This window comes from Barbus barbus (assembly GCF_936440315.1).
Source record: "Barbus barbus genome assembly, chromosome: 24".
Taxonomy (NCBI): Eukaryota; Metazoa; Chordata; class Actinopteri; order Cypriniformes; family Cyprinidae; genus Barbus; species Barbus barbus.
This window is the reverse complement of record NC_136752.1, coordinates 2,047,907-2,062,997: the sequence shown is the minus strand read 5'-3', so window position 1 is coordinate 2,062,997 and position 15,091 is coordinate 2,047,907. Positions and strand designations below refer to the sequence as shown.

Genomic DNA, 15,091 nt, shown 5'->3' with positions numbered 1-15,091 from the left:
TAACTACTAGTAACTAACAAGAAAGTGTGATCAATGATCTTAGTAAGTAATAGTGCTTAGTCGAATGTGTTAGTTACTTCCCCAAGAACTACTAAGAACAACTGTATACAGGTTCATAATTAATGTGAATTATGCATCATTTATAATTAATTCTAAAGTGAATGACATGATAATTCTCTAGTAATGACTGAAATCATTGTAAGCTTTTGAGGGTTTTGTAAGGTTCTAGTTAGTAATTCATTTTGCTAGATTTGATAACTCTTAATTCATTACTAGTAGGTTACTGTGATCTTCACTTTAGAATCCAAATAATTAGTAATTCCTCTAGAAGGATGAAGTAACACTTCAGTCATTACTAGTGGGTTACCACGATCTTCACTTTATAATTAATTATATAATATGCATAAATTGTGAAATTGAAATTGTGAAGTGACATTCAGCCAAGTATGGTGACCCATACTCGGAATTCGTGCTCTGCATTTAACCCATCCAACGTGCACACACACACTGTGAACACACACCCGGAGCAGTGGGCAGCCATTTATGCTGCAGCGCCCGGGGAGCAGTTGGGGGTTCGGTGCCTTGCTCAAGGGCACCTCAGTCGTGGTATTGAGGGTGGAGAGAGCACTGGACATTCACTCCCCCCACCTACAATTCCTGCCGGCCGGAGACTCGAACCCGCAACCTTTGGATTACAAGTCCGATTCTCTAACCATTAGGCCACGACTTCCCCAATAATTCGTATTAATTATGAACCTGTATACAGTAGTTCTTAGTAGTTCTCCAGGATATATGAAAAAATGGTTTAGAATAGGTAACACTTGATAACTATTAACTACAACTTTTCCCTCAATAAACTCCTAATTTGCTGCTTATTAATAGTTAGTGCGGTAGTTGTTAAGTTTATGTATTGGGTAGGATTAGGGATGTAGAATATGATATTAATATGTGCTTAATTAGCACTCATACATTGCAAATATTCTAGTAATATGCATGCTAATAAGCAACTAATAGGTGTAACCATAAAATAAAGTGTTACCAAAAAAATAGTAGTTATTGATTAGCTAATAGTGAACTATCAGTTCCAACTGAGTGCTATTATTTACTGAATTGTTAATCAGTTTCTTGTTAGTTAATGGTAGTTAGTACTAGAATGTCAATAGTGCTCATAGTCATTTGTTCCTGTGTAGTTACTCAATAACGACAGAGCGGTTTTCTAAAGTGTTACCCAGTATTGTTTTGATTCTGTGATGAGCTGGAGAATAGCACAGATGTGTGGGTTGTGATTAGGCCAGATACATCATTTATGCAAATATGTTTGGCCAGAACATTACAAGCATCAAGCATGCTGTCTTTCAACTAGTTTTTGTAATTGATTGGGTTATTTATTTTGACAGAAATGAATACTTTTGTTCATCAAGGATGCATTAAAGTGATCAAAAGCGACAGTAAAGGCATTTATAATGTTACAAAAGATTACTATTTTAAATAAATTCATCTGTGAATCCTGAAAAATTAAATGTATCATGGTTTCCACAAAAATATTGGGAACTGTGTTCAACATTGATAATAATCAGAAATGTTTGTTGAGCAGTAAATCAGTATATTAGAATGATTTTATGTTGCATCACAGAAATACATTTAACAGATATTCATATAGAAAACAGCTGTTTTGAATTGTAATAATATTTCACTGTATTTAAAAGTATTTTTGATCAAATAAATGCAGCCTTGGTAACCATAAAAAAACATCTTACACACGGTTCAAAAGTTTGAGGTCTGCGTGTGTGTGTGTGTGTGTGTGTGTGTGTGTGTGTGTGTGTGTGTGTGTGTGTGTGTGTGTGTGTGTGAAAGTCAGAGTATTACAGTTTTTTTTAACTGCTTACACACAAAATCTTTACTTGTCACACAATTTCTGAAAGCTGACACTCAAACACCATGGGCCTCATTTATAAAGTGTGTACGCTCAGATGTGATCGTAGAGTGTGTGTGCGCTTAAATCCACACCAGTGCTCATATTTGTAAAAACTGTCTTTGACGTGGAAAAGTGCTTAGTGTCTCGTCAGGGTCTGAGCAGATGACACTTTTTCTTGTCGGAGTACTGCAGGAAAATGGAAATGTAAGCTGTTCTTGCATTTGGATGATGACTGGTGGTCTTTTACATGTTAATGACATTAATTAGGAAAGCTGAAACCATTCATTTGCACGCAAGTTCAAGATCATTTGTGATTTATAGATTTCACATCTGAAAGAGATTATTTGAGAGATGATCGCAAGATCAATTTTAGGATGGTTTCTGTGCATCATTTTATAAATGAGGCCCCAGATCCACACCAAATCTGCAAAACCATACACTAATTCTTGGCCTTTGACTCAGTTTTCAATGTTATAAAACTATTTTTGCACAACACACAGTTCTCTATGTAACACACCACACTCTAACTGGAAGTATCTTGATTTCTTTCTTCAAACACAACCAATCAAAATGCCTCACTAATTCATCAGTGCCTCACACTAACTCCTTACACCAACCAATCAGGCCTATAAACACACATCTACAAAACTACACATGCTTGATGTATTTCTGTTCTTTCATACTGTGTAATACTGTATTACAACCACAAATGCTTGCAGTAAAAAAGTTATTGAAAAAGTCAATTTTTCATTACTTTCGATCTTGTACAGAAATGTACGTAGGAGCTCATGAAAGAAGAGCATTAGGTTTTGAATAACTGCATGTGTATATGATATATCCAAAAATATAATAGTATGGTAAAAGTGTTTGCAACGTAAGACAAAGATTTTGAGATGTGTTTGTGATATTTTGAATTCAGTGCGCCATTTTTCAAAAGATGTGAGGCATTTTGTGTGTGCAATATTTGGATTTGTGTTTAAAAAAAGTGTTGATTTCTTCTCTTTCTGTTTGTAGATCCGTGTGACGAGAGAGAAGCAGAGAGGATTCCTGGTGATTGACAACCGTTACTCCAAACCAACCGTTACTCCAAACACACCACCAGCCCAAAGAAAGCTGATATTCTGGATGTGGTGGGAATGTTGTATGTGGGAGGTTTACCGCTCAACTACACCACCAAACGCATCGGACCGGTGAGCACAGAACCACACACACATTCAGAGGAGTCAAATACTCTTTGAGGCCACCTTAGTCTGTCTACTCCACACAAAGCTGGCACTGTCTGATGTTGTAGGTGCTGTACAGCATCGATGCTTGCATTAAAAACTTCAAGATGATGAATCTGCTGCTGGACATGGAGAAACCCACGTCTAGCTACCGTGTGGGCTCCTGCTTCGCCAACCCAGAAAAAGGAACTTATTTTGATGGCACAGGATATGCTAAAGCTGGTGAGGATCCACTTCAGTCGTTTACAGCTGTCATACAGTTTTTTTCAACTGCTTTCACACAAAAGCATTGTGTGAGCAATTCTTGATTTGTGTGTTTTTTTTAAAAGAGGCAACGTTTCTGACTTCTGATGTACATAGAAATGTAATGTGTGTGTGTGTGTGTGTGTGTGTGTGTACAGTGGACACGTATCGAGTGGGTAACGACGTGTCCGTGGATCTGGAGTTCAGGACAGCGCAGAGCAGTGGCGTTCTGTTCGGCATCAGTAGCCAGAAGATGGACGGACTGGGTATCGAACTTGTCAATGGAAAGGTACGAAAGAGGGGTCTCAATTTAATCATTTTCAGTTCCATTGAAGAGCTCAAGTAAATTGGGGGAAAAATGGTTGTAAAGTTGTTTGTCTTCATATGAGTTTGTGAATAAGAGTGTCTGTGTTTGTTGCTGTAGCTTTTATTCCATGCTGATAATGGAGTAGGACGCTTCACAGCCGTATATGAGCCGGCTCTGGAGGCGGGGCTTTGTGATGGACAGTGGCACACTGTCTCCGCCCACAAGCTGAAGCACCGCCTGGAGCTCGTCGTGGACGGCAAGAAGTCCGAGGCAGCGAGTCCAGACATCCGCTCTGCCTCCGCCGACACTAATGACCCTGTGTATGTGGGCGGATACCCCGGTACGTCAATCAAACTCTGTTGCCATGGTGTCGTTTTAAAGAATATTCAAACATTCATTCATGACTCGCCGTGGGAGGTATTAACAAGCTAACAGGCAATAATCATTTCAAATAGAAAGAAATAAAAATTATTTTATTAAAAACTATTTATTTAAAAAAAATCTCAAATGATGACACATAATGACATAAAGCTTCTGTCAGATCATGATAAATCACAACATTATTACATTTTATGACATTTCTGGTCTTCAATCCATCATTCTGCATCATCTCATCATAAACAAAAAGAAAGATCTGTTGAAAAGCCCAGTGTGATGCTCATAACAGCAGTACTGGGAATAAAACATAACATTTACAGATACCAAATACTTAAAAATATGATGCATTGAAAATACGTATATGATGAAAATATTTTCAAAGTAGAATTATTTTGAACTCTTTGGAAATGCGTTACAGAGGAGAAGTTAGAAGTCTGAGTTACTTGATTTACTTACTTTTAGTCATTTAGCAGACGCTTTTATCCAAAGCGACTTACAAATAAGAAAAAGGAACTAAAACTAAAAGTTAACACTCTGTAAATACTCTATACACACACATTTAAGAAAATACAGAAATTAAATACAATTGACAAATGCATACAACAACATTTCAATAGTAAACATATAAAGGAAAAAAATAAAATAAAAATAAAAAGCGATACTTCTATCCCTTGGTGGAGTCGCACGGTAGAGTCGATGGTCTTTACGCTCTTCGGTCTTCACAGTAAGAGGGCTTCACACGAGGGCTGCCGCGGTATAATAACCTTTTTTATACCAATCCAACAAATCACTGCTATTCAGCTGAACCCACTTTCCTATTAATCACTAAAAATGCCAAAAAAGTTTAGACAATCCTAAAATACAGAAGTTCTGGAAAATGTAACATTACAACACACTTGAAATTAGGAACAGACTATTAAGAGTTTCAGTTTTTATTATAATGGAAACATTGAACTGGAATGGTTGTTTATTTTCTTTCAGCTCAGCTCATTTTAGCAGACAGAAACATTCACATAATTTGATCAGTTTGAATGTTTTCTGAAAGCATCAGATAAATGACTGAAATCTTGTTTGTGTGTTTGTTGCAGAGGGTCTGAAGCAGTTTGGACTCACTATAAACACACCGTTTAAAGGCTGCATGAGAAATGTGAAGATCGCTAAAGCTGGGAAGACTCTGGAGGTCCAGATGAACAAAGTCCTAGAGCTCAAGGGAGTTCAACCTCTCACCTGCCCTGCTAGTTAAACACACACACACACACACAGACACACCTGATTCATTTAACTGCTACTCAGAGTGAATCAATTCATGAATTAAAATCAGAAATATTCAGAGAACTAACTGAAGTACTAGCTGTGCCGCTCATAACCAAATAACACAAGGAATATTAATAAACAAACAGCTAAACAAACCAAAGATTACAGACAAACCAAGCCAGATGAAAAACAGATCGAAAACTGCTTTAAAATAAAATTAATACGGCCATAGGGTACAATTTTTATAATAACTTTTGGTAACACTTTACAATAAGGGCCCGTTAGTTAATATTAGTTTAGGCATTAACTAACAATGAGAAATACGCTACAATATCCAATTATCTGTGTTGTTAGTCAATAAAGTACAACTGTTCAGTGTTAGTTCATGTTTGGTCTGGTCCATTAAAAAGAACAGAAACAACTTTTTATTGTAATAATTTATTATTAAATATTGAAATTAATAATAACTAGAATTAATAAATACTTTAGAGTATGTTTCAATGTTAGTTAATGTTAACTAATGTAGTTAACCAATGTAAACAGATGAAATCTTATTGTAAATTGTTACCAACATTTTATGCTGTAGTTCATTATCAATCTGATGTATTTTTGTGTTAAAAGGACCCCCCCCCCCCCCCCCCCCAAAAAAAAACTGATCTGAAACTGTAGTAATATAAAGAAAATTAATCTCCAAAGTGCAACTGCATTTTACACATCCAAGAGCATCCTAACAAAACCACCCAAGAGTGAATGACCTGAGGAATCAGGATTCTGTGGTTTAGAAAGACACACATTGATACACCAGTAAGACATGAATTTCATAACATAACATCATAACATCATCAGCAGACTTCATAATCATTTAACAGGATATCATACTTTATTACATGGAGACCATTGGACTTTCATTGTCACTCTTCAAAGTGTGACTACGTTTGACACCTGATACAGTACGTCAAGAAATATTGAAACAGAGAAAAAACATGTTTGTGCCTTGCTCTAAACTGTAATAAGAAAGGCTACAATGACATACAAACTAAGGAATACAGCCTGTTTGCAATGAATTGCCAAAAACAGCACAGACATGCTGTATGAAAATTGAAAGTCAGATGTAGGAAAGTTCGATAGATCAAAATGTCAGATTTCAGTGTGAATCTGGTGAAAATGTAGCCTAAGTGATCAAACTACACTTAAGGTCATGTGAGCATATGAGGAGCAAGATACATACTTCATCTGAGAGCCAAATAAATCATAAGTCAGACATTAACTACAAATTCATGGAAAGAGTCCTTGTGTTGAGGGCTGAGACACTTTTCTCTGAAGTCTCAGTGTGTGTTTTTGCATGGAGTGATTACATATACTGTGTAATGATTGGTATTTCAAAATAAAGAAATATCCCCTCTGATGGCCCTTGATGTGGTCTGCTGTGTTTTCTTTCACTGTCGAAATAACCATCAAAGTTACTGAATTAGTTCTCCTCCAGAGGGTCTTTAATATTTACACTTTTCTATTTTAGCTAGTGTATCATGGTTTATTAAAATATATTAAAAGTTAAGGTCAAGCTAAATGCACTGTTAAATGAAAATAATATTCATGAAAAAAATTGTTGGTTTGACAGGTTAGGCTAAGTGCAGCATTTAATACAATAGATCACTGTTAAATACTACACTGTGTTTTTTAAACAGTTTAAGGTCTTACTGAAAGGCTGTTTCTGGAAACATGATTTATCACACGGTGTTCCACAAGGTTCAGTTCTCAGGCCGCTTTTATTCTCATGCATCATAAAATGAATTATAATTTTTATAAACACCACACAGTCTGATGGGCCTAAAGATATGGATTAAACATATGTCCATGATTTTACTCTAGAAAATGAAGGAATTAGACAAATATAATTTTCTGTCTTATAAATCTTCACACTTTACACTTGCAGAGAATTGAGAGGTTTGTACATCACGTATGTACTACATAAATGACAAAATAACTGCTTGTATTCATAAAAATCAGTTAACTTAGTGTGGTTTCCTGTCCAAAAAACTGAAAGCAGAACTACAAAATCTATAAGAGCACACTGGTTTCTTTCATCACCACACAGAGTCTGGGATTACAACAGTGGAAAAATAAGGAAGTACACAGTTTTTTTTTTTTTTTTTAGCAGGGTACAAATGTCGACAACCTTTTAACTCAAAGCAGAGGACAGCAGAAGAGAACAAGTCATGCTCATCAGAAGTCTGCTGCATAGAGCCGTCCGTGATGGGATGAACCTGCTGAGAAATCATCAGAATTGCTCTACAGTGTGGCGAGCCACTCACCACTGCTCGGCTTTAGTTTACAGAGAACACACACATAACATCGATACTGTGAGGTATGGACATATCAGAGTGTTTTTATACTTATATTTATTCATATCAGTGGATTAAGTTATAATCAGTAGTCTTTATAATATAGTCTTCATTAAAATATAGTTATATAATATTTAATCAGTAGTCTTTCATTATATATACTCATATATATTCAAGAGTGCCTCTTGAGAAAAACAAAACAATAATTGTTCACTGAAAAATCTATTTAGGATTATACCAAGGTAATTTCATCTGAGATTATTTATGAAATGAGGAAACAGTATTTTTTAAACCCTGATTGGCATGATCCAGCAATCTGAATCAAAATGTCTTCATTTGTCTTCAGGATGGAGCAGCTGCTGCTGCCTCCAGTGGGTGATCGTTCTGTGAGGGTCCACATGCTTGCAGCACCTGTCAATCCTGCAGACATGAACATGATCCAGGGTAAAGTCACCACTCATACAGCGTCATGTCTATTTACATTCTTTCAATCTAGGGATGGTCAAATCTGATGTTATTTTATAGAAATTCTATTCAAGTCTTTGAAGTGATGGAGGCTGAACATGGACTGTAGCAAATCATTGGTCTTGTCTCCATAGGTTCATACCAGATCTTGTGCCCCCTCCCAGCGGTGGGGGGGAATGAGGGGGTGGGAGAAGTGATAGAGGTGGGTAGTGATGTCACATCTCTCAGACCAGGTGATTGGGTCGTGCCCATTGATGCCGGCTTTGGTAAGGAGATATTCAGTGTTTCAGGATTTTAAAAAAAACATCAAAACCTCAAAGTCAACATGGAATTCTGTTCCAAAATGTGTGTATTACAGTGAAATCCAAAAATATATAAGGTGGGTCTTGATTGTAAGGACTGAAATTTGATGACAGGTGGTTGATAAGCAAGAATTATTGGTGGCATAAGTCCCAAAGGAAAGTCATTTCAGAGGAGCAACAAGATATTAAATTACCTCAGCCATATCACCCTGCAGCCCAAGACTGGTTGCCCACTGAAGCTAAGCAGGGTTGAGCTGGTCAGTACCTGGATGGGAGACCTCCTGGGAAAACTAGGTTGCTGTTGGAAGAGGTGTTAGTGAGGCCAGCAGGGGGTGCTCACCCTGTGGTCTGTGTGGGTCCTAACACCCCGGTATAGTGATGGGGACACTATACTGTAAAAAGCACCGTCTTTCAGATGAGACGTTAAACCGAGGTCCTGACTCTCTGTGGTCACTAAAAATCCCATGGCACTTCTCGTAAAGAGTAGGGGTGTAACCCCGGTGTCCTGGCCAAATTCCCCCCACTGGCCCTTATCAATCATGGCCTCCTAGTAATTCCCATCCACTTGATTGGCTCTATCACTCTCTCCTCTCCACCTGTAGCTGGTGTGTGGTGAGCGCACTGACGCCGTTGTACTGTGGCTGCCGTCGCATCATCCAGGTGGATGCTGCACACTGGTGGTGGTTGAGGAGAGACCCCCACATGATTGTAAAGCACTTTGGGTGTATGGCAATACACAATAATAATAAAAAAGCGCTAGATAAATGCATCATTCATTCAAATTCTTATAAAAGTTTGCAAATAAAAAAGTGATAACTCTGAATAAAGATTCAGACTAAAGTGCAATGCATTAAAAACAGACCAACAGGACATTTCATCCTATAGCCTGGAGCACTGAAGAAACATCTTTGCTTATGAATTTATCCTCGGTTCCCTAAGATATACTGAAGAGAACGAGACACAGCATCAGAAGCTGGCGCCATGGGGGAAACTTTCTCTTGATCAATCACCCTATTGAATTACACCAATGCAATAGGGTGACATTTTTGTATAAATATAAGCGGCTGCTGAATACCATTGCCTTCATTACCAAGCATGTGGGTGGTCATGGCCTAATGGTTAGAGAGTTGGACTTCTAACCCAAAGGTTGCAGGTTTGAGTCTCAGGTCTGGCAGGAATTGTCGGTGGGCAGAGTGAATAATCAGTGCTCTCTTTCACCCTCAATACCACGACTGAGGTGAGACCCTTGAGCAAGGCACCAAACGCCCAACTGCTCCCAGGGCACTGCAGCAATTTGGCTGCCCACTGCTCTGGGTGTGTGTGCTCTTGGATGGGTTAAATGCAGAGCACAAATTCCGAGCATGGGTCACCATACTTGGCCTCACTTCACTTCAAATCTTTTTGTTTGACTGAGAGCAATAGGCATGTTCTGAAATTCAAGCACAATAATGTGGCAAGCTACGCAATGTATCATTCCATGTATCTCAGGGAAGTGAGGTTACATACATGACCAGAGATGTTCACATTTCAGTTACGTTCACTCAACATTGTGTACATAGCTGATATTATGGAAAACAGTGTCAAATCATACCACATTACTGACATTGAACTTGAACCAGCCCCTGTGGGTAAGGTATGGAAAATAACCCTAAGCAGCGGGATGTTCATGATGGCATTGTCAGCGTACACCAAAACATACATGGTATACAGTAATATGTCAGTATACATGGTATGAACCGAGGAGGGAGGCTACACAAGCTCTTCACGACAGGGGTTGGGAAGATGACAGTACAATGGCCAGTGCCGACACAGGCTTAACTCTCTTGAACAAAAGGCACTTGGGAAACCTGAGAGGACGTTATAAAAGTATTAGGTGAGTACATATCCATATGTCCTAAATAAATGGACACAGCATTTGACCATGCCCAGGAGGACACCATGCCTCCCATGAAGTGGGCTTTACCCCAACTGGGCATTGCTGACCTTGTGAGATATAATTCAGGGAAATTGCATCTATAATTCCCCTAGTGTGGCCCTATAAACAGACAAAGATCTGCTCCAAGAGTCTGAACTGGTGGGATTGTCCACAACAATACATAATGCTTGCACCGGACACAGCATGTTAAGACTCTCACAAAGACTACAATGTGGTCTCTGTGGAGCCAAACAGGTCCATGTTCACTTTGGTGAAAATATTCCATATCCTCAAACACTGTCTGAGGATCCAATCTCCTGGTATCAGGCCTTGGCAATGATAGGAGGTCTGAGCTGCAATTCAACCATCTTACAAGGTGAGGAGGTGTTGATGGGTTCAAAAGAGCACGCACTGCACTACCTCCATCATGATCCGACACCCCCGTGATGACTAATGCATGTTAATGCCACCCTTTGTCTGTTCAAATAAGAATATGGCAGTTCTGCACATCTGAATGAAAATCTCCCAGAGTCAAATACACAAGCAGTTCTAAGCAGTTTACTCGCCATGCATGCCATGATTCACATGGCTGGATGGGTCTCTGACAAGCGGAGCGGATCTTTATAAAGACGCACTGTCACAAATGATTTGCTCTTTTAACTAGAAATGTGTCTCCTTTTTTGTAACTGCTCTTAGTTTGCTTAGATGGAATATGGAAGGGGTGAATGAGTACAGTATCTTGTTTTGCGTCATGCTGGATAGCAACAGTTGCAGAGCAAACCAGTAGCTGGGAAGGTAAATTCACGTTAATGTAGGGCGTGTTCAGGATGAAGGAATCACAGTCCTTAAGGAGAAAGATTTGCCATTTGGAAGCTGTTTATGTTCATATCTTTTCATCATCAAACTACACTTTAGTAAACAGCATATCAACAGAGACATTTTCATTTCAATGTGGCAAAATAGATGGGAGCGGGGTTATCAAACATAATTAAAACATTTATTTTTCTTCTTCTAGTAAAAGTGTCCTTAATTTCCTGGGTAAAGACAACACTGCATCATTACATCATCTCTATCATGACAAATATCTATAAGTTTAGCATGTTAATATACATGGCAATGTTAATGTGTTTGGTCTTGGTGGAATAGATCTGCCACTTGCTACTGCCAATACATCCACAACATGCTTCTGTGAGCATGTAAGAAATACTGCCGCTGCATCTATAACGTACATGAAATAACCCTCATATATAACATACATGAAATCACCCCGATACAGATCTATACAGGTGGAGCTGGAGAAGGTGGAGGGTTTCTGAAGCGCACTGCAACTGCTACAGCAAGAACCAGCCAAGTATTTGAATGATGCAACTAAAATTAATAAACTGTGCCATGTGACTAATCATGAGATTATATCAGATTGAGTTTGAACTTATCTGCCTGCGCCATCTAGAGTTTCATAAGAGAACTATATATTTCATTTTATAGACTGTGCATTTGCGTGTGTGTGTCAGGTACATGGAGGACAGGTGCTGTGTGTGAAGAGGATGAGCTCATCTCTGTTCCTAAAGACATCTCTATTTTGGGGGCCGCCACCATCTTCGTGAACCCCTGCACTGCATACAGGATGCTCCATGACTTTCAAACACTCAGCCCTGGTGTGAAAACTCATACATGATTTAGTATTGCTATTTTATCAAAATCCATGGCTATCAGTGGTTTATGTTCTATGTGTCTGTAGGTTGCACAGTGATTCAGAATGCCTCTAACAGTGCAGTGGGACAGGCTGTGATTCAGATCGCTGCAGCACTGGGCCTGAAAACCATCAACATCATCAGAGACAGGTACAGAGGACATTTAGAGGAAAAGCATCAGCCAGCGAATCCATTACAGAAGAACAAGCACTTTGCAATAATGGATAAAAGCAACTGCAAAATTAATAAATGTAAATGCAATAATCCCATGTGGTGTAAAGTCCCATTTAATGGATTTTTCAAACTGTTTCTTGAACTCAGACCAAACTGTACTGAGCTGATCGATGAGCTTCAGTCACTGGGAGCTGACTATGTGCTAACAGAAGAGGAAGTGATGTCAACAGGGCTTCATCAGGTCTTCGAGGTGGGGAATTTTTCTCTTCTGCAACAAGATGACGTTTCAGTGATTTCTACAGAATTGCCTAAAACACATTTTTCTTAGGAGGTTCCCAAACCTAAACTGGGCTTGAACTGTGTAGGAGGCTTGAGCGGAGGACTTGTGCTCTCTAATCTTGAGTAAGTGTCACACATATTGCAGTTTTATGATTACAATCAATGAGAGACGACTGTCCTCTTGTATCTTCAGTTATGGAGGCACAATGGTCACATATGGAGGGATGGCCAAAAGACCCCTCCAGATCCCTGCTGTGAGTTTATGGTCTTCATGTACATTTTTATTTTCTACAGTTTAAATGGTATTAAACCTTGAACATTTCAGTTTATAAAACAAACTGTGTAAACATTTCATATTCCATTTCCTGTCATGTAGAAATCCTTTATATTCCACAATGTGACTCTGAAGGGCTTCTGGCTAACACAGTGGAAAAGAGAGCACAGGGAAGGTAAACCATTAAACACAACACAGAGAGCTACTGAAAGTCAAATAAAGGGTTGAATGGATGAAACAGTAAGCACATGGTTGCTTCACACATGTATGACACTCGTGTATGTTGATTTTCTTGTGCTTGACCTCTCTCTCTGCAGATAAAGCCCAGCTGAAGGCCATGTTGGATGCGGTGTGTGACCTCATGAGAGGTGGACAGCTGTCCACACCACACTGCGTCCAGACACCATTTCACCAGTACACGCACGCGTTACAAGCCACTGTGCAATCACACGGACGCAAGCACGTTCTGATCATGTAGAAAACAAAATGTGCTTCCGATCCTCTGCAGAACCATGTTGGACATCATGAACAAATGTCTACAACTAAACATGCTTGTTCACATTAATGACACAAAACAAGGAACTGTAACACTATAAATGTAAGTGGTCTTATCAAGTTTGTACATGCACAATTCAATCCTCTATCTCTAAAATAACAGTTTAATTTGCATTACACAAGCATTTATTAAAAATTATCAAGTTTATTAAAAATATATTTAGTATGCACATTTTTTTATCATATATGTCATTTTAAAGTTACATCACTTCAACTTCATTTCAATGTTTTTTGGCCTGATTTGGTTGCAGTAACAAAACAATCTGTATTATTCTTGTTTGCCTGAGTGTAATGGCTGTCTGTAGCCACCACATGTGTCTAACTCCGAGTGTATTTCATTGGTTTTATTGATTTAAAAGGGTGCGTGTGGGGTTTAATGTTTATTAATTCACATATTTTCCATATCAATAGTGTTTACAGTGTGGTGTCACTATTAAAGCCTGTCCTTCGTCTTTCAAACTTGTCTTGTGTTTAAGGAGAAGACGACGACTTGTGTCTCTGTGGCAGAATTACAGCGCCACATACTGGTCTGGCATGTATACGACATCGTCTTGTGTCAGTTTCGCGTGTACACAGATATTTATTGAGACGAGGGAAAAAAAAGATTGGATAGGGAAAGCCCTGGCTTCGTGTGGATGTGGCTTAAGAACCAAGCCTGGCTCCATGAGGGGCAAAAACAGACATTTCCCCCTTAGATTTGATTTGTGCTCCCTCAGCAGGGCCAGTGCACCCAAAACACAATTTAACACCCGCCCTGAGAACGTGATGGGACGCCCTTAAAAATATAATTGCCCCACTTCATGTGCCCTCCCATTGGCTCTGCTGAGAACAACCTAGACTTACTGCCAAGAATGCAGACACAGTTGTATAAGGCCCATACTCTCGTAGGGACCCCACAGAACACCCGAGGGATTGTGGTCATAAGCCTTCTTACAGTCCACAAAACACATGTAGACTGGATAAGTGATCACCCATTTCCCTTCAAGGATTCTTGCTAGGGTAAAAAGTTGGTTCACAGTTTTTGGTCCAGTGTGCATTGTTCCTGCGACGACTGGACGTATTCTGCTTTCCAGCGCTCTGGCATAGGCTTTACCCAAGTAAAATGTGATCCCTCAATTCTTGGAACACATCCTCTTGGTCCCCTTTTTCAAAAATGGGAACACCGCACTCATATTCCAATTGCCAGGCGCTTTCCCTGATTCCTGTGTGATGTTGAGCAGGGGTGTCAACCAAGGCAGCCCAACTACATTCAGCATCTCAGCAAGTACTCCAACCCTGCCTCTACTTATGAGGGCATGCTCTCCAGGTTCAGAAGAACCTCAAACTCCAAACTACTAGACCTTGGTCAGGGTAGTGCCATTTTCATTTCTGACAGGAATGAAAACGAGGCTGTGAAGAACTGAAGTACAGTGTGCTCAATGGATTGTACTGTTGTTTAACATCATACCAATAGTTCAGCTTGCGACAAAAAATCAGTAGACCCCATGAAAGTTTTAAATTGTGAAAATTGCATGATCTAGGATCTTTCTACATTGCATGCTATTAAGACTGTAAGTCTATTCTTCACAGCCTCCTTATCAACTATGTTAAATTCAATACGGCGTCTAACCTGTCATGGGTTAACCAGTCTTGAAAGGCCTTTCGGGAACACTGTAAATGGTTAAAGATCAAAACCTGGAACGATTCTCCTTCTCTTCACTGCACAGTATTACCGACAATCAGATCAGTGAATACAATCCAGTGGACGGAGATGAGGAATTACAAATTTATTTAC

The 15,091-nt window shown here is 39.2% G+C and overlaps 2 protein-coding genes across 2 annotated transcripts in view; both read left to right on the top strand.

Annotated features, from left to right (window-relative positions):
• LOC306844166 (laminin subunit alpha-2-like) overlaps positions 1-5,309 on the top strand; it is a gene marked incomplete at both ends in the record, with an annotated part of 216,864 nt that extends 211,555 nt beyond the window's left edge. Inside the window, 6 exon segments of the mRNA XM_079376117.1 lie at positions 2,930-2,989; positions 2,992-3,105; positions 3,207-3,360; positions 3,540-3,670; positions 3,806-4,028; positions 5,155-5,309. Of these exon segments, the coding sequence (XP_079232243.1) occupies positions 2,930-2,989; positions 2,992-3,105; positions 3,207-3,360; positions 3,540-3,670; positions 3,806-4,028; positions 5,155-5,309 (837 nt within the window).
• Positions 5,310-7,408: 2,099 nt separating this feature from the next.
• LOC306844121 (enoyl-[acyl-carrier-protein] reductase, mitochondrial) lies at positions 7,409-13,774 on the top strand. The gene is made up of 10 exons (XM_079376042.1): positions 7,409-7,685; positions 8,009-8,106; positions 8,262-8,393; positions 11,856-11,999; positions 12,083-12,185; positions 12,357-12,459; positions 12,538-12,611; positions 12,682-12,742; positions 12,865-12,937; positions 13,080-13,774. Exons 1-10 carry the CDS (start codon positions 7,537-7,539, stop codon positions 13,238-13,240), a joined length of 1,098 nt encoding a protein of 365 aa, XP_079232168.1. The 5' UTR covers positions 7,409-7,536; the 3' UTR covers positions 13,241-13,774.
• The last annotated feature ends 1,317 nt before the right edge of the window (positions 13,775-15,091 follow it).